Source organism: Peromyscus eremicus, unplaced genomic scaffold, assembly GCF_949786415.1.
Source record: "Peromyscus eremicus unplaced genomic scaffold, PerEre_H2_v1 PerEre#2#unplaced_72, whole genome shotgun sequence".
Classification (NCBI taxonomy): Eukaryota; Metazoa; Chordata; class Mammalia; order Rodentia; family Cricetidae; genus Peromyscus; species Peromyscus eremicus.
The window spans coordinates 313,393-335,577 of NW_026734313.1; the positions used below are offsets into that span (position 1 = coordinate 313,393).

The following is a 22,185-nucleotide window of genomic DNA, read 5'->3' on the forward strand; positions in this document are numbered from 1 at the left end:
TGTGCGTCTGTGCGTGCGCCCGTGCGCACCTCTGCTTCCCGCAGCCCGGCGCGCGCTCCGCGACACCGAGGCCGAGCGGGGGCAGGGGGCTGACCGTCATGACCCCCGGGAGCCCGGTGTGAGTGGGCCGAGGTGAGAGAGGGGCGCAATGCTGGCCTCCGTCGCGGCGAGTCCGGTGTCCTGGCCTGGGCCGTGGCACGCGCGGGTCCAGCCAGCCTGGGAGCCGGTGTTCCAGCCGCTGATGGCTTGTGGCTGCTTTTTGACCACTGTGCCCGGGTCGGGTTTGCCTGCCGGTGTGTGTCTTTTCTGGGGTTGTCAGTGTCCCCGTCTCGCGCGGTCCTGTTGCTTGTGTTGCCCTGCCTCTGTGGAGATCCGAGTGCCGTGTGTTTGTGTCCTGTCAGGATACCGTTCTCGTCCCTTGTGGGTTTGTGTCTTCGTTTCCCCGGACCTGTCTCCCTCTGGTGCATATTTCTCTCCCGGTCTTCACGTCTCGTTTTTGTCACCATTGCTGTCGTCCCCCAGGCCCTAAGGTCCTTCCCAGGAACCTTTTGCTTTGGTTGAGGATGCGCCCCCTTTTCCCAGGTTTCTGAGTTTCTGGTGGTATGGGTAGGAGCTCTGACGGTGGGATCCAGACCTCAGTTTCCTAGTCTTCGAAGTGGAAGCATTCATAGTTCCTGCACCACAGGGTCTCTGCACATTAATTGAGGTGGTGCTTGTGAAGTGCTTAACAGAGTCTGGCCGGGAGTTAAGTGATTACTAGGAGCTCTGGTTATTATTATTAGAGATTTTTGTTTCGCTTAGTGTTTGATACCAGTTATTTGAATTCCCCTTGGGGAGAATTTCGCTGTATTGTTTGCACTGTTTAATAAACATTTCTAAATTAATTAAATGTGGAAAACTGCCTCATTCTCAGCAGTATCTGTGAAATCTGGTATGTTTTTTTCGAACATGCTTGAAGTAGGTTGGTGTTAGGATAGCGCATCCTTAGATGCCACTCTTTTGGAAATGGTTTTCTCTGATAATAATAGCAGGCAGGGGTACCGAGCCCCTACTGTCTGTGGGGCACAGAACCAAGCTCATTCTATGTACATATCTCATTTAATCAGCAAGCCCGCCAGGTAGCATCCCTCCGTTGGTTACACAGTTCAGTGAACTGAGGCACAAGGTTTGTTTTGCTGGTTTCTTCTGTGGCTGGGATTTTTGTGTACATTTTGTGTTATTTTTAATTATCTTGGGTATGTATGTGTGTATGTATGTATGTATGATTTTGTCTTCGTCTGGAACCCCGTGTGTTGTGTGTGTGTGTGTGTGTGTGTGTGTTTTGTTTTGGGGTCCCTGTCTTTCTGCCCTCCTGCCTTGCTGTTGCTTTCTTTTTGTCTGAGTTTCTGTGTGCCTCTCTCTCTCTCACGTTTGTCTTACCGTGTCTGTCTGGTCCTGTCTTAGGACCCAGCCACCTTTTTTTTTTTTGCCTAGTTATGCCTGCTTGCAGGTGCTCCGTTCTCTGACCCGAGTTCAAGGCAGAGAGCAGCCTCTCCTATTCACCTATGTCTTCCTTCAGGTTGGATCATGGTAGGGCTCAGTAAATCTCCCTCCATGGCTTGTTGGAGAGACATAGACTGGTGATCGGAGCCTACTCTGGACCCAGGCTGCTCCAGTTGTGAGGTGTGTGTCCCTGGGCAAGGCGTTAATGTGTCCATGTTCCCTCCTGTGTAAAGTGGCTGTGAGTCACGGATTTGTACGGCTTGAGTTGATAGTGTAAAGCACTTAATGGGTGCCTAGAAGGATGTAAGGGTTGTGGAAGTGCTCGTTAATATTACCCTCATTTGCCTGGTTCCTGCCCTTGATACTTTTTCTCATCAGCTGGTCACAGCACAGGTTTAATTTATTTAGGTTAATTTAAAAGCATGGATTTCATGGCACACACCTTTAATGCCAGCACTTGGGAGGGAGGGGCAGGGAGATCTCTTGAGTTCCAGGCCAGCCTGGTCTACATGTTGAGTTCCAGGCCAGCCTGGGCTGTGTAGAGAGATGCTGTGTCAACCCCTCCCCCCAGTATGAATTTATAGAAGTAAAATAGGCTTGTTTCTTAGTTGGGTAATCTTTGGCGTTTATTGTCTAACCTTGGCTGAGTTTTTTTAACTCCCATGAGGCCGTTGTCTGCATTCAGTATTAAATGCGATAATGCGTGCCTCATGGCACAGCTGGTACCCATGGCTGGGGACTCCTACATTCCTTATCTCTCCTGCCTTGAGCCTTGAGCTTCCCTCCCTGCCCTTGGGACGTGCCCCCGCCTCCCACTGCCCCGGGACACCGCCTCTGGCTCCCCACCATTTCTTTAATGCCATCACGGGCCTCTTCCGTCATGACTCCTGTCCTAGAGGTCTTAGCTTCCGTCCTTCTCCATCTCCTTCCTGCACTGTTTATTGAATGTTTTCCGGCACCAGCTTCTTGGTAGGGAAAAACCATATACAAACAAATATCATTTCCACCACTACGGGTCTTAGGTCCCCATAGCTTCAGAACCAGACAAATAGGTTGAAGATCACAGGAATCCACTCATTAAAATCCCGTTATCATCAGCGATAAAGATGGTTGAGCTCGCTCGGGTCTGGGAAGTTTAAGCAGAGGCCTGGGGATGTGTGGCAGTCTCTGTGGAGGGAGGAGGAGAATTTGTTAGTAGGACAGCTGGGCTGCTCCCTGAGAGCTGGCCAGCCTTTACTGAAACCTTCTGTTTAGTAGGACCCTTATCTCGCAGAACTTCATTTTGTACAGGAGAAAACTAGGGTCCAAAGTTTGAGGCCTGCCCTGTTCAGCCAAACTGGGGTCTGCACTCGGGTGTCTGACCCTACACTGCATGTTCTGCCTCAGCTGGTCTGGGGCCCCAGGCAGGAAGAAGCGAGGGGAACTGAAAGAAGGACCGGCTAACTTTAAGTCAGAGGTTAGCAGGGAGGGAGTCTTCTCAGCCACTTAGCATCTTGCCTTCCTCTCAAGAGTGCTGGGGAACCTCCAGAGTGGGAGGCTCAGGGCAGCGTGGGTGCTGGTTAGCCCATGTCTCCTTTGTGTTTCCAAAGACTCTCTCCCGCTTCAGATGTGGTGATCTACCGGCATCCATTGCGGTCTCCCTCTGTGAGTCGCCTCATCTCTCCATGCCCCAGGGGGCTGGTGCCCCTTGACACCACCACTGGGCAAAATGTCGACCTCATCGCTTCGGCGTCAGATGAAGAATATCGTCCACAACTACTCAGAGGCTGAGATCAAGGTCCGGGAAGCCACAAGCAATGATCCCTGGGGCCCATCCAGTTCCCTCATGTCAGAGATTGCTGACCTCACCTACAATGTTGTGGCCTTCTCCGAGATCATGAGCATGATCTGGAAGCGGCTCAATGACCACGGCAAGAACTGGAGGCACGTCTACAAGGTCAGCACCTGGGTGTGGTTCCTTGGGGCGGGAACAAGAGCACAGCAGGGTGTGCTTTGCCTAGCGCCCCTCCCCCCTTCTCAGGATGGGGGCTGGTTAAAGACTGTTCTCTTACCTTAAATGTCTTGGTAACAGAGTCCTCCTCAGTATCCCCGGGGCATTGGTTCCTAGCTCCCCACTTGACCAGAGTCTGATGATGGTCAAGTGTCTTCTATAAAATGGTGCAGTCCTTGTGAACGGCCAGGTGACGTCTTTCAAGTATCTCTAGATTGCTTACAGCACCTAGTACAACGTAAATGGTGTGTGATATGCAGTTACACGGTGTCGTTAAGGGAATGATGGAGGAGGATGCATTCTTTACAGACAGGTTTTCCTCTCAACTTATTTACTTTCTTTTGGTCTTTCTGTGTAGCTCAAGCTGGCCTAGAATTTGCAGTGATCCTTCTGCCTTCTGATGAGTTCTGAAATTGCAGGCCTGTGTCACTACACAGACATACACGTTGATTCATTTAGTGAGGTTTTCTTGAGATTGGGTCTTACAGAGCCCATGCTGGCTCTGAACTCTGTAGCTGAGTGTGAGCTCCTGATCCTTCAGTCTTTGTTTGGTTTGTTTGTTTTTGAGCAGTTCCCAGCTTCTGAAAGCCATCTTTGTCCACGCTCCGAGATGGGTGCTTCCAGTGCACAGATGGCCCTGAACTGTGGGCACGTTGGCACAGCACATGTGATCTCAGCTGCCTTCCCTGTAAGGTTATGTGGATGTCAGGTTCGCTGGCATTTATTGACCTGCTGTGAAAGGCAGAGACTCGGGAGCAGATAACGGGCTTGTCCAGCGTTGTATGCAGTAGGGAGATAAAGTGGAGCACAGGGGAACTTTGGGGCGATGGAGACGTGTTGTGTGTTTTTGTTGCTTGCCATACCGGGTTTTAAATCTAGGGCTTCACATACATTAGGCAAACGCTTTATCACTTATTTACATTCTCAACCAGTTTTTACTTGTTTTTCTGAGATAAAAGTTTTGCTGAATTGCCGTGGCTGGCCTCCGACTCACTCTGTAGTCCAAGTAGGCCTTGAACTTGTGAACTTCCTCAGTCTCCCAAGTAGCTGGAATTACAGGCCTACGCTTCCAGGCTGTGGTGGTGTTTTGCTTTTTTAAGCAAAACTGCTGTTAATATCCTGATGCGCTTGCTTTTTTCTGGTGCTGGAGTTGCTGGGTCAGAGGGCCCATGGGGATGTAAGTTCGGTAAATGTGGTCTGGTTTCATGCGTGAGGAGTTAGGTACCCCAGTCTCAGGCTTTCTTTAGAAAAGAAAACATGGGGTGGTACTGAGCAAATCAGTTTCAGGTTGGACCATTGCTCTTAGGGAGTGGGGGACCCGCTACTGCCTCCCACACCTTGGTCACTCTGTTCAGAGGTAAAGGAGTGGGCTGGGGCCGGCTGCCCGAATTACAGTGTTGATCATGGGACCTTGGGCCAGGTGCTGGACTGCCTTCCGTGGTGAGGAGTCACTGCTCTTCTGACTCGGCCCCCAGGTTAGTACCCGACATCCCCCTGCTTTGGAGGGCCCACTCTCCATCCCAGGGGACAGACTGAGGCACCAGCTCTCATGGCCCTGGTTTAAAGTCTACATGTCCTGGACTATCTGAGAGGTAGTCCAGGACAAGGTAGGATGGTTTTCTCTGCTTCAAGATGAGGAGACATAGTACCATCTACATACTGAAGTGGAGACTTGAGGCCTGCTTCATGCCCATCACGACACACCAGGATTGACCATTGCTTGCATTTAATCATTGATGCAGTTCCTTATTGGACTTAGAGTGAAAACCTAGGTGGCATTTACTCTGCTGGGAACTGGGGAAAAGCCCGTTGTCACAAGCAAGCCTTTGCTGGGGTGAGGAGGAGGAGGAGGAAGAGGAGGAGGAGGAGGAGGAGGGCGAGGGCGAGGAGGGCTGCAGGGCTTTAGTGGGGATGGAGCGGCCCTGGAGTGCAGACCCTTCCTGTTTAATTGCTGAGACTGTGCTGCTAGGAGCCCAGAACAGTGAGGTGCCTTAGCTAGGGCCAGGGAGTTCTAGAGCATGCTGTTCTAGTGCCCGGAGGTGGTGTATGGCAGGGAGGTGCAGGGGCTGTGCGTGGGCTCCTGAAGTCAGGTTGAGCTATGGCTGCTTCCGGGGCTGGTGGAAGTCCAGGAGGGGCTGCGTCTTGATTCCCATGTTCATTTCTGTTTCTGACCTTCCCGTGGCTCCATCCCTTAGGCAGCTCTCAGGCAAGTAGAGGGTGGCCTGTTGTAGTTGGAGGGACCGGTGGAGGATCCTGTAGCCTCCAGCAGTCAGGCTTCCTGAAAGAGACTGCCAGGCTGCTCACAGGTTCCGATGATGATGATGATGATGATGATGATGATGATGATGATGATTTTTTTTTTTTAATGTAGTCCTAGCTGTCCTGGAACTCACAATGTAGATCAGGCTGGCCTCAAACTCACAGAGATCCACCTGCCTCTGCCTCCTGAGTGCCAGGATTATAGGTGTGCGCCACCATACCTGGCTTTCAAGGGTTCTTTAAAGATAGATTTACCAAAATACGATTGGTGTACAGAAAAATCTCCCTTCTAGGCACAGTCTTCTGGGTTCTGACAGATGTACTTGTTCTAGCTAGTCTATAGTCCGGACAGCAGGTTTGCCCCTGAACTCTAATTGTGTGGTCCCCCTTGGCAGGGCTCCTGGGGATCTGGGTGTGGCTTTGAGTGCTTGCAATGTCTGTCCCATGTGGCTATGCTGGTGTCCTGCTTGCTTTGAATTTCTGGTTCCTTGTGCTGTGCCGGGGCTCCTGTGTGTACAGTCCTTCCTGGCGGACACTGTGCGGGTCTAGTCACCCTTGTGGAGAAAGGGTGTGTGCTTTAGGGCCTGGCAGGTTGGGAGTGAGGAACTGTAATCCACACCTTTGTCCGATGTTCTCAGAGGAACACGGGACTCAGTCTCCCCAGTCTTTATCTTATACTAACTAGAAGTCAGCAGAGTGCAGGCTGCGGGTCAGTCCTGGGCACCGCCTGCTGTGTAAGTCAAGTTTTGTCGAACACAGCCAGGCCATTGCAGCTACTGCTGTGGGGTAGTTGGACAGACTGTGTGGTGGGAAAATGGAAATAGTTATCACCGAGACCTTTGTAGGGAATGGAGCTGACCCTGTTTCTAATGTTCGTTTTAATATAGGAGGACATCCGTGGTGGAACTGATTTAAGACTTAACAAGCTCTATTTGGGATCATCCAGTTCAGTTGCCCACATTTTTAAAAAAAAAAAAAAAAAAAAAATTTTCAAGCTTTTCATTGAGGAGTAGCAGATCAGCTAAATCATGAGTGCATAACCTGATGAGCTTGTGTGGAGGTGCACAGCTCTGGAGCCTCCTCCCAGAGGGAGATAGAGGACCTGTTCTGTTCCCTAGGAGGCTTCCTTGTGACATCCCTCCCCAGGGGCACTGTGGATGTCTGTGAAGTCTCTCCTGGAACTTCTTAGGTGTGGGGCCAGTGATGTGTGGCCTCTGGGGTCTCTTCCTGTGCTCACCAGGGCTGGGGTGGTGATCTCTGCTTGTCTGTGTTGTTGCCTGTAGCCATTGTGTCACTGATACACTGATGTTCTGTATTGTTGGGTGGCCCCAGTGCGTTGGCAGCAGTTTTTGTACGAGTGGCACCGTGCCTGGGTATTTGGGTGGTTTCCTGCTTCGTAGTCTTTAGCTGCAATTCCAAAGTCCAGAGAGTTGCAAGTTTGAAGGCTTCTCATAACCACATGGCACAAAGGGCGATGTTCTCTGAAGTGAAGGCGTTTATATACTTTGCTCCTGTCCCAAGCTCCTGTCCTGTTTTGCGTGGCTCTGACAACATTTGCAGGTGTGCCCTGGCGCAGTGACTTTCTGGTCCCAATCGGGAAGATTCTGGATTCCAAAGCACTAGGGCCCCAGACCTGCCTCTCTGCCTTTCCTCTTGGGGTGTAACCATGCATAGAAATCTTTCTGCTCCGAGAGTAAACACTGCCTACCGCCAGGGCCAGTTGCGGACTAATCAGATGTAAATACCAGAGAGCCTTTCCAAAGCTGGGTGGTGGCATGTACCTGTAATCCTAGTTCTCAGGAAGTTGAGGCCCTACTGTGAGTTCTGAGGCTAGTGTGGTCTACATTAGCAAATCTGTCTGTCTGTCTGTTACACTCTCCTCCACCCCCCACGTTACAAAACTTTAATGAGGTGTAGCATTGTTTTATGGCAGTTTTCACCATTTAGATAGTGCTTAGCTCCTGTGGCTGCCTCCTATGTCCCATTTCTTCCCATTCCATTCTACATCTGAGTTTTGGGGGCTCCATGAAGTCTCTGCAGTCACCTGTAAAACCTAAGGTGTGCTTTTCTCCGTGGTCAGTGGCTAAGCCTTTTTCAGAGTCTTATAGGGACCAGGACCATGACGTTGCTCTGGAAACAGGCCTCGAGTCTGGTCTTTCCTTGGGTTGGTTATTTATTTCAGTGGTTTAGGATTTATTTATTTTTACTTCATGTGTATGAGTGTTTGCCTGTATCTATGTGTGTGGAACGCTTATGTGCCTAGTGCCTGCAGAGGTCAGAAGAGGGCGTTAGACCCCTGGCACTGGAATATATATGGTTGTGAGTCACCATATGGGTGCTGGGAATGGAACTGGGGTCCTCTGCAAGAGCAGCAAGTACTCTTAACCGTTGGGCCGTCTCCAGCCCCTGGGTTATTATTTCTATTTTTTTCTTGAGTACTTAATTTCATTTTTCTGAAAAGGGAATTTGTTTGCATATTACAAAATAGGAAAGATACCAAAGGATACGACTGAGCGGTAGGTAGTGCTTCTGCTCTGCTCTGTCCTTCCTGGTGTTGTGTCGGACTTGGCTTGGGTGCTTATCCTTTCTGAGAAAGCCTACGACTAGCGGCCTCCTGTACTATCTCATCCCTCTAGGACCAGGCCATCTCTTCATTCTAAGACTTCCTGCACTTTGTAGTTTGCTCTGGCCCTGCGGCTTCAGATCTTGCCTTCAGGGTGTGGGTGTGTTGGTGGTCCTAAGAGATGCCCAGGGTGGCTGCCATCCTGTCTTCTGTGTTACTGTTAACTGAACTGCGTAGAGCTCACGCACAGCAGTCAGCTTTTTGGAGTGACCAGTTCAGAGGCATCTGGTGCATTCAGTGCTGATAGCCACACCTCTGGCTGCTAGATGCACGTTTTCTTTGACCCCCCATTGAATATCCCCCGCTCATACTTGTCTCCTGGCACCCACGATCTCCTCTGTCTGTCTGAGTTAGTCTTTTCTGGACATTTCATGCCCATGGGACCACACATTGTGTGGCCATTGTGCCTAGCTTCTCATGGAGCGCAGTGCGTTGTTGCTCATGGTAGCCTATGTCCCCACTTCTCTCCTTTTTAGGTCTGTTCCACACTCTACTGTGGGTTGTGAGACTTGAATGTGGGCAGCTGCCCCAGGGCCCAAATGCTTCCACAGTCTTTAGTCCCTTTGCTAGCGGAGTTCAGTGTCAGTGACTGGTGTACCTGCACCTTGCAGGCCATGACGTTGATGGAGTACCTCATCAAGACTGGCTCTGAGCGTGTATCACAACAGTGCAAAGAGAACATGTATGCTGTGCAGACGCTGAAGGACTTCCAGTATGTGGACCGTGATGGCAAGGACCAGGGTGTGAATGTGCGGGAGAAGGCCAAGCAGCTGGTGGCTTTGCTGCGTGATGAGGATCGGCTTCGGGAGGAGCGCGCCCACGCGCTCAAGACCAAGGAGAAACTGGCACAGACTGCCACGGGTGAGGTTTCTCTCCCACTCCTGGAAGTCCCTGACAGCTAGAATCTGTCCTCTGTTCCTGTGGGCCCGTTCCAGCTGATCCACCCTTTTCCTTCCTTGTGTGATGGCCTCAGGCTCTAGAAGTTTCATTCAGCTTGCCTGCAATTTTGCTGAATGCCTTCTTTGGGCCCACGTGTGTCCAGACCCCGAGGGCAGCCAGCAGAGTCCCTGACCTCTGCCCTGGTCCTTGGAGGGTCCAAGCAGGTGCACCCACATCTTGTCAGGTTGCGTGGGGCTCGGGACTCCCGAGGTACGGGTCAGGTCAGCCTCTGATGGAGCTGCCATTCTGGTCTTCTGTAGCTTGTCCTTCTGGCTGAAGGGCAGTGCACAGGCCCAAAGGGCACTGGAAGGAGGTCGGCACCATGGGTGAGGGCTTGGCCAGGTCACAGCGAGGCCTGGGAGTCTACTTTTAGAGATTTTAGAAGATTGTTTGTAGGTGGTGAGTTGTTTGGTGGGTGGTGATGAATATTTGAAGAGGAATGCAAGTGTCGTAAAGCGAAAGTGCGTCCCACGTCATACGGCTGTGGTCTGTCTAGTGACATGTTCGGTGGCAGGTGTGGGGTTTCATTTTATCATGGTCTGGGAGAGTGGGACGAGTCGGGGCTGTTGTGAACCCTCAGTTTGCTGAGGTGAGACAGTGCTGCCCTGGGGGTGAGCTGAGTGGGACCTTCCAGGGCAGATGGAGCCTGCCTTCCGTCTGGTGCATCAGCTTTGGCGTCAGTGTTGGGACGCTGACACTGTGGGAAGGACCAGCTGGGGTAGAGAATGGAGGGTGAGGAGGGCAGGCTCTAAGGTAGGACTGGGCTGGGCCAAGGAGGCTTGTCTGTAGCAAGGAGCATGCCTGGTTGGCTTCATGGAAGATGTGTGGTATGCATGCATATGTGTGTATGGGGTTGCACATGTGGGCAGATGGCCGTGCACTCATACCCACGTGGGTGGAGCTGGTGTTGATCCTCTGCACCTTGTTCTTTTTGATGTGTGGTCTCAGTCAAACTCAGAGCTCACCGGTGTGCCAGCCGGTCTGTGAGCCAGCTTGCTCTGGAGAGCCCCTGTCTGTCCCTAGGCTGGAATGACTAGTGTCAAGTCTACCTGGCGTTCAGGTGGGTTCTGGGGGCCGGAACTCTTCCGGCCCCCAGAACCCTGGTCCTCATGCTTGTGCCACAAGTGCTTCACCACTAAGCTGTCTTCCTAGTTTCTGCGAGGAGGGTTTCTCAGCTGTTAGACATGGCCACGCTCCCGAGGGGCCAGACACTGGAGTACCTTGAGCCTTGCGGACCAAGGAGTCTCAGGCATGTACTTCTCCCAGTCCACACACGTGAGGACCGGAGCCGGGTCACATGCTCTCTGTGCTCCGCCGTGGACTCTGAAACTGGGACGGGCCTTTTTGTTTGTTTGTTTTTCGAGACAGTTTCTCTGTGTAGCCCTGACTGTCCTAGAACTTGCTCTGTAGACCAGGCTGGCCTCAAACTCAGAAATCTGCCTGCCTCTGCCTCCTGAGTGCTGGGATTAAAGGTGTGCGCCACCACCGCCTGGCTTAAGTTGGAATTTCTTAATGATTTTTGTATGTCTTGACATGCTCTTTCATTTTCTTTCTCAACCATTTAAAGAGCCGGCTTTGGCCGTGGGCCAGAGTCTGCTGACCCATTTCCCAGAGCAAGCTGCTTGGAGAGGAAGGAGGGCTGTTAGGGGAGCTGGAGAGGGCTGCAAAGGGCTGGCAGTCACAGCGAGCGTGGAGCTGGGTGGTTGGTGTGGGAAGCTCTCGGGCTGTTGGTTGATGTCTATTTCCGAGGCCTGAAGGCCTGAAGTGGGGCCTTCAGGATCAGTACATTCAACCTGGGCGGGAGCCTTAAGGTATTTGCACAGCAAAGGTTTGGGACGGGGTAGGGATTGCCAGCGCCCACCTCTTGAGGATAGCCCCTAGGACCTGTCCTAGGGTGGAAGTGCTTGGGGGCAGGAGCAGACAGCTTCCTGTGGTGTGTGGATCTGCTCTGAAACACTGCGGGCGCAGGTTAGAGAGCCTGCCCTCTTGGCAGAGAGTCAGGAACCACTGTGGAGCCTGCGGACAGTGCCGGCCGGCCGAGGGGCGCGTGGTGGCAGGACTGAGGGCTGACGAAAGATGCTGATTGTAGGGCCTGGGGTCTCGGGCCTCCTCTCGGGAGCACACCATTGACCTCCCGCCTTCTGCTGGCCCTGGAGCCTCTCTTGAACTTCACGTGGCCTGTCCCTCCCGTCTTCTTGTCTCCTTCTGACACCAAGGGTTCTTGTTCCCTTCCTTGGGTTCTGGAGTCTGGACAGATGTTGCCTTCCCTCTTAAGTTCCAGCTGTTTCTGCCAGGGCTGCAGTTCTGCCTGGCAACGAGGCTCTTGTCTGCTTTCTTGGGAGTTCTCCTAGCCTGGGAAACTAGGGGGGATCCCTCTGGAGGCCTGGGCCCTGCCGTTGTCCTGCAGCGCCCAGGTCTTCCTTTTCCCTATCAGCCGATGGCTGTTCTGAGGGTGGGGCCACCCTTTGGCCCTCCCTGGACTCTGGCTCCATTCATTTCCCTCCTGGTTTGGCCCCTAAAGGCCTGGGGAGGGGGCACTGTGCCGCAGCCCCATGTCTGTCTGTGGGTTCCCAGCTCTTGGTCTCTGGTCCATCTGTGTCTTGATGTCTTCCTGTCTCCAGCCTCCTCAGCAGCTGTGGGCTCTGGACCAGCCCCTGAGGCAGAGCAGGCCTGGCCGCAGAGCAGCGGAGAGGAGGAGCTGCAGCTCCAGCTGGCCCTGGCCATGAGCAAGGAGGAGGCTGACCAGGTATGGGCCGCTGCAGAGCTCCGGGAGGGAGGGGCCGCCTTCTGTTCTGCCATCTTGTCCTCACGCCTCGCCCGCCTCACTGTCCACCTGCTCTCCCTCTCCCTGCCCCTGCTCTCTCTCTCTCTCTCTCTCTCTCTCTCCTGGTGCTCCTCGCCCCTCCACCTCAGCTCCTTGCTCCCGGGAGGCTGTCCTGCCCTTTGGCAGTCAGGTGCACAGCCGCTTTCTCTGCCCTTCGTCACCGACTGGGGAGAAGCCCTGTCCCTTTCTTTCTTGACCTCGCTCAGCCCTGGCCTGCTGTCCCTTGGCCGGCCTGCCTCTCTGACTGGTGCTCTGGCTCTGGCTTCCCCTGCCCTGCCCCTCATACTTTCTCTCCGCCAGCCCCCGTCCTGCGGCCCCGAGGATGACGTCCAGCTCCAGCTGGCCCTTAGTTTGAGCCGAGAGGAGCACGATAAGGTCAGAGTGGCCTCCCTGCCCCTCCCAGGGCTTCCCTTACTCCTTGTCCCCTCCCGAAGGGCCTCCCTGGATACAGGTGTATTCACTTTCAGCCCTCAGTTCAGCAACTTTAGCTGTAGAAACCTTGGTCCAAACAGAAGCCAGGGTGGGCACCCAGGACACTGGGTAGATCTGCTGCAGCTATCTGGGGGTGCAAGCATCCCTAAGCAGTCCTGCACCTCAGCAGAGGCCGGGATGAGAGGGTCACCTAAGCTGTTTTCACAAACCAGGTTTGGCTACCCCTTTCATAGCACTGTATACAACCCCTTCCCTCTCTAGGTCACACCAGCTCCTCTGCCTCCTGCCCTACCTTTGACCCAGGTGTCCCATCCACATTCCATACATTGTCCACATCCCATTTTAATTTTTCCATTTTCGTTTTCAGAGTGGGAGAGGGGCTGGTTGGGATGGGGCTTTCAGGCTGGGCCAGCTGCCCGCTGCCCTCTCGTGGCTTACGTTCTGAGCCCTATCTTGTCTGGCTGCTTCTGCCTCCCATAGGAAGAACGGATCCGTCGTGGCGATGACCTGAGGCTGCAGATGGCAATAGAGGAGAGCAAGAGGGAGACTGGGGGCAAGGAGGAGGTGAGTGCCGGTGTGCTCTGCCCTCTGGGTCACTGCGCTCGGAGGGGCGGTCCTGTAGAGGAAGGGTCAGGTCACAGGCCTGTTCTGCCTGCCCCACTGCCTGACCTCAGCCTGACCAGCTGAGGAGGCGGGACATGGGCTCCTCTGTCCATGCATACTGTTTTGCCAGCTGCCATCCAAAGACCCTGCCTGAGCCTCCCCAGACCAAGGTACAGAAGGGTTGGTCTGCCACGCCTGTGCCAGCCGTATGGTAGACTTTCTAGATCCTGCTCACGTCTGGTCACGCGCAGTTGTTTTCTCATGGTTCTGTGTGTTAGGCCAGGCAGGCTTTCCGATCTTTCTGTCAGGACTAGCTGCACTTGGGGCTGAGACTGCAGCAGCAGCAGCAGCAGCAGCAGCAGCAGCAGCAGCGTCAGCGTCGTAGCTACCCGCAGTCAGTGTTCTGCCCTGAGTGTCTATAACTCTGCATACCCGAGCCTAACCTGCTTCCAGGTTGGGGTCATAAAGAGCAGGCTAGTTTCCATGTGATTAGCCAATGAGACTTCTTTTTGAGTCACTGTCTCGTATAGCGCAGGCTGGCCTTCAGCTCTGTGTAGCCGGGATGACCCTGGATCTCTGATCCTTGCTTCTCCACCCCGAGTGCTGAGATGTATTTGCATGTGCTGCCATTGCATGATTTTATGCATGGCTGGGGATTGAACCCAGGGCTTTGTGCATTCTAGACAAGTACTTTGCGAGCTCCAGCCCCAGTTCCAATGTGACTCTTGCCGATGTGGCTTTCTTGATAGGCAGCAGTGTCTGCTCAAGCTGGCCTTAGGTCTGGGAGGTCCTGCATCTGGCTGTGGGAGACTCACTTGTTTCTGCCTCTGCCCTTTACACTCTGAGTGTAAGTGTGGCCACCTGGGGAAGGCCTGGCTGTCCTCTCTCTGAGGCTGTCTGCCTCCTGGGTACCGATGGGAGTGTGTGTGTGTGTGTGTGTGTGTGTGTGTGTGTGTGTGAGAGAGAGAGAGAGAGAGAGAGAGAGAGAGAGAGAGAGAGAGAGCGCGCGCGCGCGCGCGCGTGCGCAAGCGCATATGTAGGATATCTCCACTGTCAGGGGAGGGCTGTGGTTGGCAGCATTTACATGCCTGCCCACAGATCACCAGGCATTGCTTAAGTGTCTGCACGTGGACAGGCAGCCATAGGCAGGCGGCACTGCATGGGAGTCACTGCAGGACGGTGACGTGGCATCAGGAGGAATAATGGTCAGGGTGACCTGGTGGGAGCTCAGGGAAGGCGTGCTGTGGGGAGAGCTGGGTTAGAGCAGCTTAGAAATCCAGCCAGAGCCGGGCAGTGGTGGTGCACACCTTTAATCTCAGCACTCGGGAGGCAGAGGCAGGAGGTCAGCCCGGGATACAGAGTGAGTTCCAGCACAGCCAGGGCTATTTCACAGAGAAACCCTGTCTCGAAAAACAAAACAAAAAATCAAACCAAGGCACACGGTGCGTGAGGGAAGGCTTGCAGCTCTGCCGGTCGGTCGCAGGGAGGAGGGCTTCACCTCTGTCTTCACTCACGACCCCGTGGTGGTTGTGCAGGGAACAGGCTAGGGCCCTTTGGAGGAAGACCTTTGGGGAGTGGCCGGATGGGGAGCTGGGAGGATAGATGGTAGGCAGACCTGGGGTTGGGGAGAGCGGGTGCAAGCGGTGGCCTCCTGACTGTCTCTGGTTCTGTCCTCATGTCCCTTTCCTTCTTTTCCCACAGTCCTCTCTCATGGATCTTGCTGATGTCTTCACGGCCCCAGCCCCTGCACAGGCCTCCGACCCCTGGGGGGGCCCGGCATCTGTGGCCACTGGCATCCCTCCAGCTGCTTCTGCTTCAGACCCTTGGGGGGGACCTGCTGCCCCTCCAGCTGCTGATCCTTGGGGTGGCCCAGCCTCCACGCCAGCCTCTGGGGATCCCTGGAGGCCGGCAGCCCCTCCAGGGCCCTCTGTTGACCCCTGGGGTGGGACCCCAGCTCCTGCAGCTGGAGAGGGGCCCACACCTGACCCGTGGGGAAGCTCTGATGGTGAGCACCATCATCTGCTTTTTTGCATCCCCTTGGGCCAGCTATCCCTCCACGAAGGGTGCCCTGGGCACAGCGAGGGCCGTGAGATGGCTAGGGCAGAGAGAGCGGGCTTGGGCATCTGTCTGGATGAAGCTGAGTAAGGAGGGCTGTCAAGGGACAAGGGGTGGGGGGCTGAGGGTGCTTTTGAGAACAGGTATGGGGGGCCTGACCCTGACTGGCTAAAGCACATGTGTGTGCAGGCAGAAGGCCTGGAAGTGGGGCTGGTCACCTGGGTGGCTTTGGACCACCACAGATTGAGAAGCAGCAGCTGCCCGAGCAGGAGGGGCTACTCATTGATATGCCTCCTTCCTCATCTAGGCGGGGGCCCCGTCAGTGGACCCCCTTCTTCTGACCCCTGGGCACCTGCCCCGGCTTTCTCTGACCCCTGGGGAGGTTCACCTGCCAAGCCCAGCAGCAACGGCACTGCAGGTACTGGCCGCCCTGGGCTGGGCTGGGGCGGCGGTCTGGGATGAGTGCTGAGTGTATCTGGACCCCGAGGGGGGGAGGTTGAGGTCGCGTCCCCAAGCAGGTGCTGAGCGGAACATCTTGGCCCCCACAGCAGTCGGGGGCTTTGACACAGAGCCTGATGAGTTCTCAGACTTCGACCGACTTCGCACTACCCTGCCAACCTCTGGGAGCAGCACGGGTGAGTCACCCCTCCTCCCGACTCCCCAGGAGCCCCCATACCTGGTTCTTCCTTCTCCCTGCATTGCACCGGGTGCCTGCTGTACTTGAGGGTGTAGGATGCATGTGATAGAGTGAGTCAGAGCCAGCCACCCTCTTCACAGAGATGTGTGACCTGTGTCTGCCTCTGGGTCATTCACTGAGGGACAGGAACTGGAGAAATGGCATCAGTATGTTGACCCTGCCTTGTGTTGCTCACTTCTTTCTCCCTGGCTGTCTTCTGCTAAACCCTGAGTCTCTGAGGAGCAGACTAGCACCCCCACCTTGACTGACAGCTGTAGGCTGAGTCAGGTCTTGACAGCAGATACCCCAAGTGTGAGCCTGGGCCTCCTTGAGTGTCTTACCGAAGCCACTCTCTGGGGGCTGGTTATCGCTGGTCACTTTTTCCTTTGAGAGAACACATTGCGAGGTTACCGAGGCTGTCCTTCAACTTGTGATCCTCCTGCCTCACTCAGCCCTGGTGTCTGGAATTACAGGTGTATTCCCTACACTCTGCTTTTTCGTTTCTTGTGACACTGGGATTGAGTCCCAGTTGTTCATGCTAGGCACGTAAGTGCCTTACCGTTGAGCTACATCCCCATCTCTCTGTTAGTTATTTTTTTCCCCCCAGGAGCTTGCTATATTCTATAGCTCAGGCTGGCCTTGAACATGTGATCCTTCCACCTAAACCTCCCGAGTGCTGGGGTTATAGGCTTGCACCCCTGGGCTTGCCTGTGTTTCCTTTATTTAAGCCAGCTTCCTTTGAGATGCTGGTTGTGGTGTGGAAATGTGTTTCCATTTTTTAATTTGCAGAGGAAAAGTCCGCCCTGCATCCTGTTGATGTCACGAACTGTCCCAGGGTCATGGGTGTCTGCCAGGTTTCCTTTGCACAGTAAACTGTCATATGGGTTTTGTAGCTGGAGGATTCCCCTGGGAGAGGTGCTCCTTTGAGACTGCTGGTGTCCCCTAGCAGCCTTCAGAGACCGCACTTCCTGAAACCGTCACTGTGGCTTGTCTTGACATTGACTCTGTCATTCCTTCTACCTGTTCACGACAGTTAGACCCTCATAGTTTTGAGTCCAGGCGCAGCTCAGCCTGCCACGGTGCAGCTCCGTCCCTTCCTGAGTCTTCACCCTCACCTCCCCACTCAGAGTGGACCTGCCAGTCCCTCCAAGCACTGTTCTGGCTTCTTCCAGGGGAACTGGAGTTGCTCGCAGGAGAGGTGCCGGCCCGCAGCCCTGGTGCATTTGACATGAGTGGGGTTGGAGAGTCTCTGGCTGAGACTGTGGGGAGTCCCCCACCCGCTGCGACCCCAACTCCCACCCCTCCCACACGGAAGACTCCGGAGTCATTCCTAGGCCCTAATGCAGCCCTCGTGGACCTGGACTCGCTGGTGAGCCGGCCAGGCCCCACACCTCCAGGAGCCAAGGCTTCCAACCCATTCCTGCCAAGCGGTGAGTGTGGAATGTGGGACTCTGCATCCTTGATCCTCCCTCTGGTCCCTCCAGAGCAGAAGCCTCGTGGAGCAGGCATGTTTCTCTCCACCTGGGTTATATCCCAGACACACAGACACTGGGCAGACAGCCCTTGCTGACTGCTTCCTGTGTCTATCATTTCTTCTCTTTGCAGGAGCTCCGGCCACCGGCCCCTCCGTCACCAATCCTTTCCAGCCAGCACCCCCTGCAACGCTCACCCTGAACCAGCTCCGGCTCAGTCCTGTGCCCCCAGTTCCTGGAGCGCCACCTACCTACATTTCTCCTCTTGGTGGAGGCCCTGGCCTGCCTCCTATGATGCCCCCGGGTCCCCCAGCCCCCAACACTAATCCCTTCCTCCTATAATCCAGGGTAGGAGGGAGGCCTGGTTCAGCTGGCTTCCCTGGTTTCTGTTCCCTGGGAGATCAGTGTTGTGAGTGCATGTGAAATGGGGGACCCTCCCCCCAGTGCCCTTCCCCCTCCTGGGGCCCACTCACACTACACCCTCTTCCCAAGTCCCCAACCCACCTCCTCCTGAGAAAAACTGGACATGGGGGCTGGGGAGGGGAGCCGGCCAGAGGCGGACCTTTTCTGTGGCATTAGATGGGGGAGGGACAGCTGGGGTTCCCCCACCCATTCCACCTCCTCCAAACTCCTGACAACCCCCAATCAGTGTTTGAGCCTCCTCGTTCCCTTGGCACCCCTTGGTGAATCCTTGGTGATGATTTTGGCAACTCCGGGAATAAATGGCAATTCTCATGGGTGTGGCTCCCCCAAATTCCCATCCACTACTCATGTGTCCCTGAGAAGCTCCTCTTCCGGGGCAGACTCAGGGTTGGGACTGAGTCACCTCTTGACATCATCTGGGAACTAACCTTTCTGAAGCATGGACTCCCTGACTCAGTTCCTGGAGCTGGGGTGAGCTGGGTGAGGGCAGGCAGGGCCTGGGCTGTGGTGAGTGTCACAGAGCGGTCCCACTTGGGAGCTAATGGAGTCCTTGAATGCCAGGCTTCAGAGAGAGGCTGTGTCTGGGGTCACATGTTGAAGTCAGATGCTGAGGGTGGTGATGGTATTAAGAATTTTTACCAAGAAGTCGTAATACTGAACACATGTCACGGAGTCCTGCACAGGGATTCATCCCAGCACTCTTTAGGAGCCTTGTTAGCCTCTGCTGGCTGAGCACAGTGGTCCATCAGATGGCGTCTCGGCCATTGATATGTGCTCTTGTCATGCACTGGACCACATGTGATAACTATGTCAGTGGGTGGGTGCCCCTGCCAGCTTGCATATTCAGATAGGCATTTGCCAACAGAGTCATTCCATGCTTCCTGGACTTTCCGTTATTCCCCAGGTCAGGTCCCGACTGCCGGGTTCTTCTTAACAGTTCCATTGGCTGAAGGCTGGGTGGGAGTTGGGCCAGTGCAGAGGTCAGACCGTTCTTGCTTCTCTTGTGGAGGCTCACGGTGAGACGGATAGCCACATACATCACCACGACTCTTGTTACCATGCTGGAGCCTAAGCAGCACCCAGGCCAGTTAAAGTACTCCAAAAAAGTACCTAGGGAGGATGTACCTGGGAGACTGTAGTCAAGGACATCGTGAGGGCTTTAGAGATGACTCGGGCGGTACCCTTATATATAAGCTGTAGAGCAAAAGTGTCCTGACCCGAGTTATTTGGTTAGGGACCCATTGCTGGCTGTGGAGTGGTTTCTGACACTGACAACAGGGAGCACGCTGGTCCCCATCTGTTCCCTCTTCTGGGCCAGGGGCGTTGGGAAGGGTGACGTGGGTGGTGGAAGTGGCTGCCACTCCACAAACAAGTAGGCTGTCCCCAGGGACACTGACTAGTGCTCCGTCATGGCCAGGTTGGTTTGGTAGATGTTTACTGGTTGAGCAGTCCACTTGAGTGCTCTGGGTCTGTTGGGAGGTGTGCCCAACTGCCCTCTGCTCTGGGCCCTGCTCCAGGGGGAGGGGTTCCTAGGGCAGTCTAGTTTTGCTGTGAAGGCTGGAGGGTCCTTTATCTTGTGGGCTGAGTGAATGACTTCATGGTTGGGCGACCACTCAGGTCAGACCCTGTGCCCCGGAGGAAGTGCATTTGGTGATTCTGTGCCTTTGAGCTTTACACCAGTTTCAGTTAATCAAGCACAGGAGGAAGATGGTTCCAATCCATTCACTGCCCAGCCTGGTGGAGGGTAAGGCTTGATGCTCTGTCCTCCATCTCTTAAGAAGAAAACTGAAAGCAGCATGGCCTGGAAGCCAGGACTCAACCTTTGCATGTCCCCTTCACATCTTCCTTTCATCCCTTACAGTCTGAAGTACAAAGCAACACCAAAGAGATTATGTCTCATTTATGCCCCTTTCCAGAATATTCCAGCCACCAGACTTTTATCAGGTGCTGCCATTAAAAGATGCCTCTGTGAGGCTCGGCACCTGTATGTGGAGTGATCCCCATGACTAGATGCGAGATGAGTCAGCTCAAACATCACCTCCTCCTAGCAGTGAGAGGGCTCTTCAGTTACATCATCTCTAGGCAGCATGTTCAGGGGCTGGAGGTCGGGCTCAGTAGAGTACTGTGAAAGCGTGAGTTCAGGCCTCTAGCACCCACCTGAAAGCAAGATGCAGCCTTGAATCCCATCTGGCTAGCAAAGGGAAGCAGATGGGTGGGCATGGATGGTATATCCTGGAGACTCTTGGCTAACCATCACTTAGTAAGCCCCAGGTTCAGAGAGAGATCCTTTCTCAAAAATGGTGGTGGAGGCTGGCGAGGTGGCTCAGTAGGTAAGACACTCATGGGAGTGTGAAGACCTGTGTCTAGAACTCAGAGAGGCATGGAAGTGTGCGTCTGTAGTGTGCTACTGAGAGATGGGACCAGGCAGGAGAATTAGGCTTAGGCCAGCTCATCTCTCAAGGTAGAAGGTAAGGACCAGCATCCAAGGTTGTGTTCTGAGCTCCACCTGTGCCCTTGCACACACCTGTGTATACATACATGAAAAGATTTAAAGCGGAGGGTGGATGAGGACATCTGATGTTTGCTGCCAGCCCCTGCATGCCCAGGCATGTGGATACCCATATCTGTGTATTATGTAGGCACACAGAGTATTTAGTAAGACTGAGCTGTTGCACATTCAGGGGACCCTGTGATTGGGTCTTAAACTGGGACCAAGAGATTCAGCTCAACTCTGAATGCAGAGTGGGGCAAGTCATGGAGACAATCAGGTGGGTCTCTGGGTGGAAAATGACTTAAGAGGGAACAGGGTTTGGGGTTGATTTAAAAAAGTTATTTGTATTTTATGTACATTGGTGTTTTGCCTGCATATATATCTGGGTAAGGGTGTTGGATCCCTTGGAACAGGAGTTACAGACAGTTGTGAGCTGCCATGTGGGTACTGGGAATTGAACCCCGGTTCTCTGGAAGAGCAGCCAATGCTCTTAACCTCTAAGCAATCTCTCCAGCCCCATGGGGTTGATTATTGCCTTGTTGAAAGGGGACTAGACGTCACTTGGGGTAGAGGTGGGGTGGTTGGCATAAAGAGCCCAGTCATAAAGGGTGAGGGGTTCTTGCTAAACTGAAACTCATGTTCAGGGTTGACCTACATGTTGGGAAGGGGTGTGTGGGTATCTCTCTGACCTGGGTATCTGCACTGGGGCTGGAGTGAACAGATCCCATGGCAGAACTCTCCTGAGTAATAGAGTGGGTGAGAGGGACTCCTAAGTTTTGATCCATAGAGGTCTACACCTGGGTGGCCGTCTGCAGATCTTTGCCTAACAGGATCCTCCCCGGCACTCTGGTTGGCCTGGGAGATTGATGGGCTTGGTTTACCAGCCGCCTCACATCGAAGCTCTAGGTGGCTCCCAGGAACTCTGCCACCACACAGCTCCCTGCCATCTTGCGGTGTACCATGGATGGGGCATGTGGGCTCTCTCCTGCTCTGCTGAAGCAGCTTCTCGGGAACTTCATTTCTGAGACACAGACCCTCCTTTGGCCTTCCCCCGTCTCACTGTGCACAAAACAGGAACCCACATTTCCTGCTGATGGGGCGCTGCTGCTTTTTTTGACCACAGGTTCTTGTAGACAGATTTGCTGGCACAGGCTCTGGTGGCGTTGTACCGCAGTGAGTGAGCTGGCAGGCCAGCTGGCTGCAGAACTCACCACCTGGCTCTGAGAAAATCTGTAGATTCCTGTAGCTCCTGGTATTTTGCTGAGTTTCTAGGCAGCCACCCCCACCCCTGTAAGTGCCGCCATCCCCTTGGGAGTCCTCATTTCCTGTAGGTTTCTGACATACTTTCCACTTAGAAATTGTTGTATTTTCTTTTGGTTCTGGTTGGGGATGTCTTCAGATTTCTGTTTTTATTTTAGGTAGATCTGTGTCTTAGCCACAGTGTTTTAATTGGCAAATTGTAAAGAGCACTTTTAAAATTGCTGCTTAAAAGCAGACTTTAAAAATGTATCTTGATTGGCTGGACATGGTGGCACATGCCTTCAATCCCAGCACTAGGGAGGCAGAGGCAGGCAGATCTCTGTGAGTTTGAGGCCAGTCTGGGCTAAGTTCCAGGACAGCCAGGGCTACACAGAGAAACTCTGTCTTGAAAACAAGCAAAACAAAAAACCCCCAAAATGTATCTTGATCAATCCAACCCTTCTCTTCCACACAATAGGTACTCCCCAACATGTTCCTCTTCCACCTCGATATCCTTTTTTTGTTTTTGTTTTTTGGTAACCTACTAAGTTCAGTTAGGACTGCCTGCTGGGATGCTGACTGCTTATTGCTCAATGCTGTGCAGGTGACCATGGCTACGGTGAGTTCATGAGCGCAGTATCCAGAAGACAGCATTTCACGGCACTCCTCCCCAACTT

The 22,185-nt window shown here is 53.9% G+C and overlaps 1 protein-coding gene across 1 annotated transcript; it reads left to right on the plus strand.

Moving 5' to 3' along the window:
• Positions 1 to 138: 138 nt before the first annotated feature.
• Epn1 (epsin 1) lies at positions 139 to 18,092 on the plus strand. Its single transcript, XM_059252570.1, is given in 12 exon segments — positions 139 to 293; positions 3,089 to 3,153; positions 3,155 to 3,418; positions 8,966 to 9,215; positions 11,915 to 12,039; positions 12,418 to 12,492; positions 13,030 to 13,113; positions 14,854 to 15,157; positions 15,515 to 15,625; positions 15,756 to 15,842; positions 17,056 to 17,313; positions 17,489 to 18,092. Coding segments are annotated over 12 exon segments (1,977 nt in total). The 5' UTR covers positions 139 to 148; the 3' UTR covers positions 17,698 to 18,092.
• Positions 18,093 to 22,185: the final 4,093 nt, after the last annotated feature.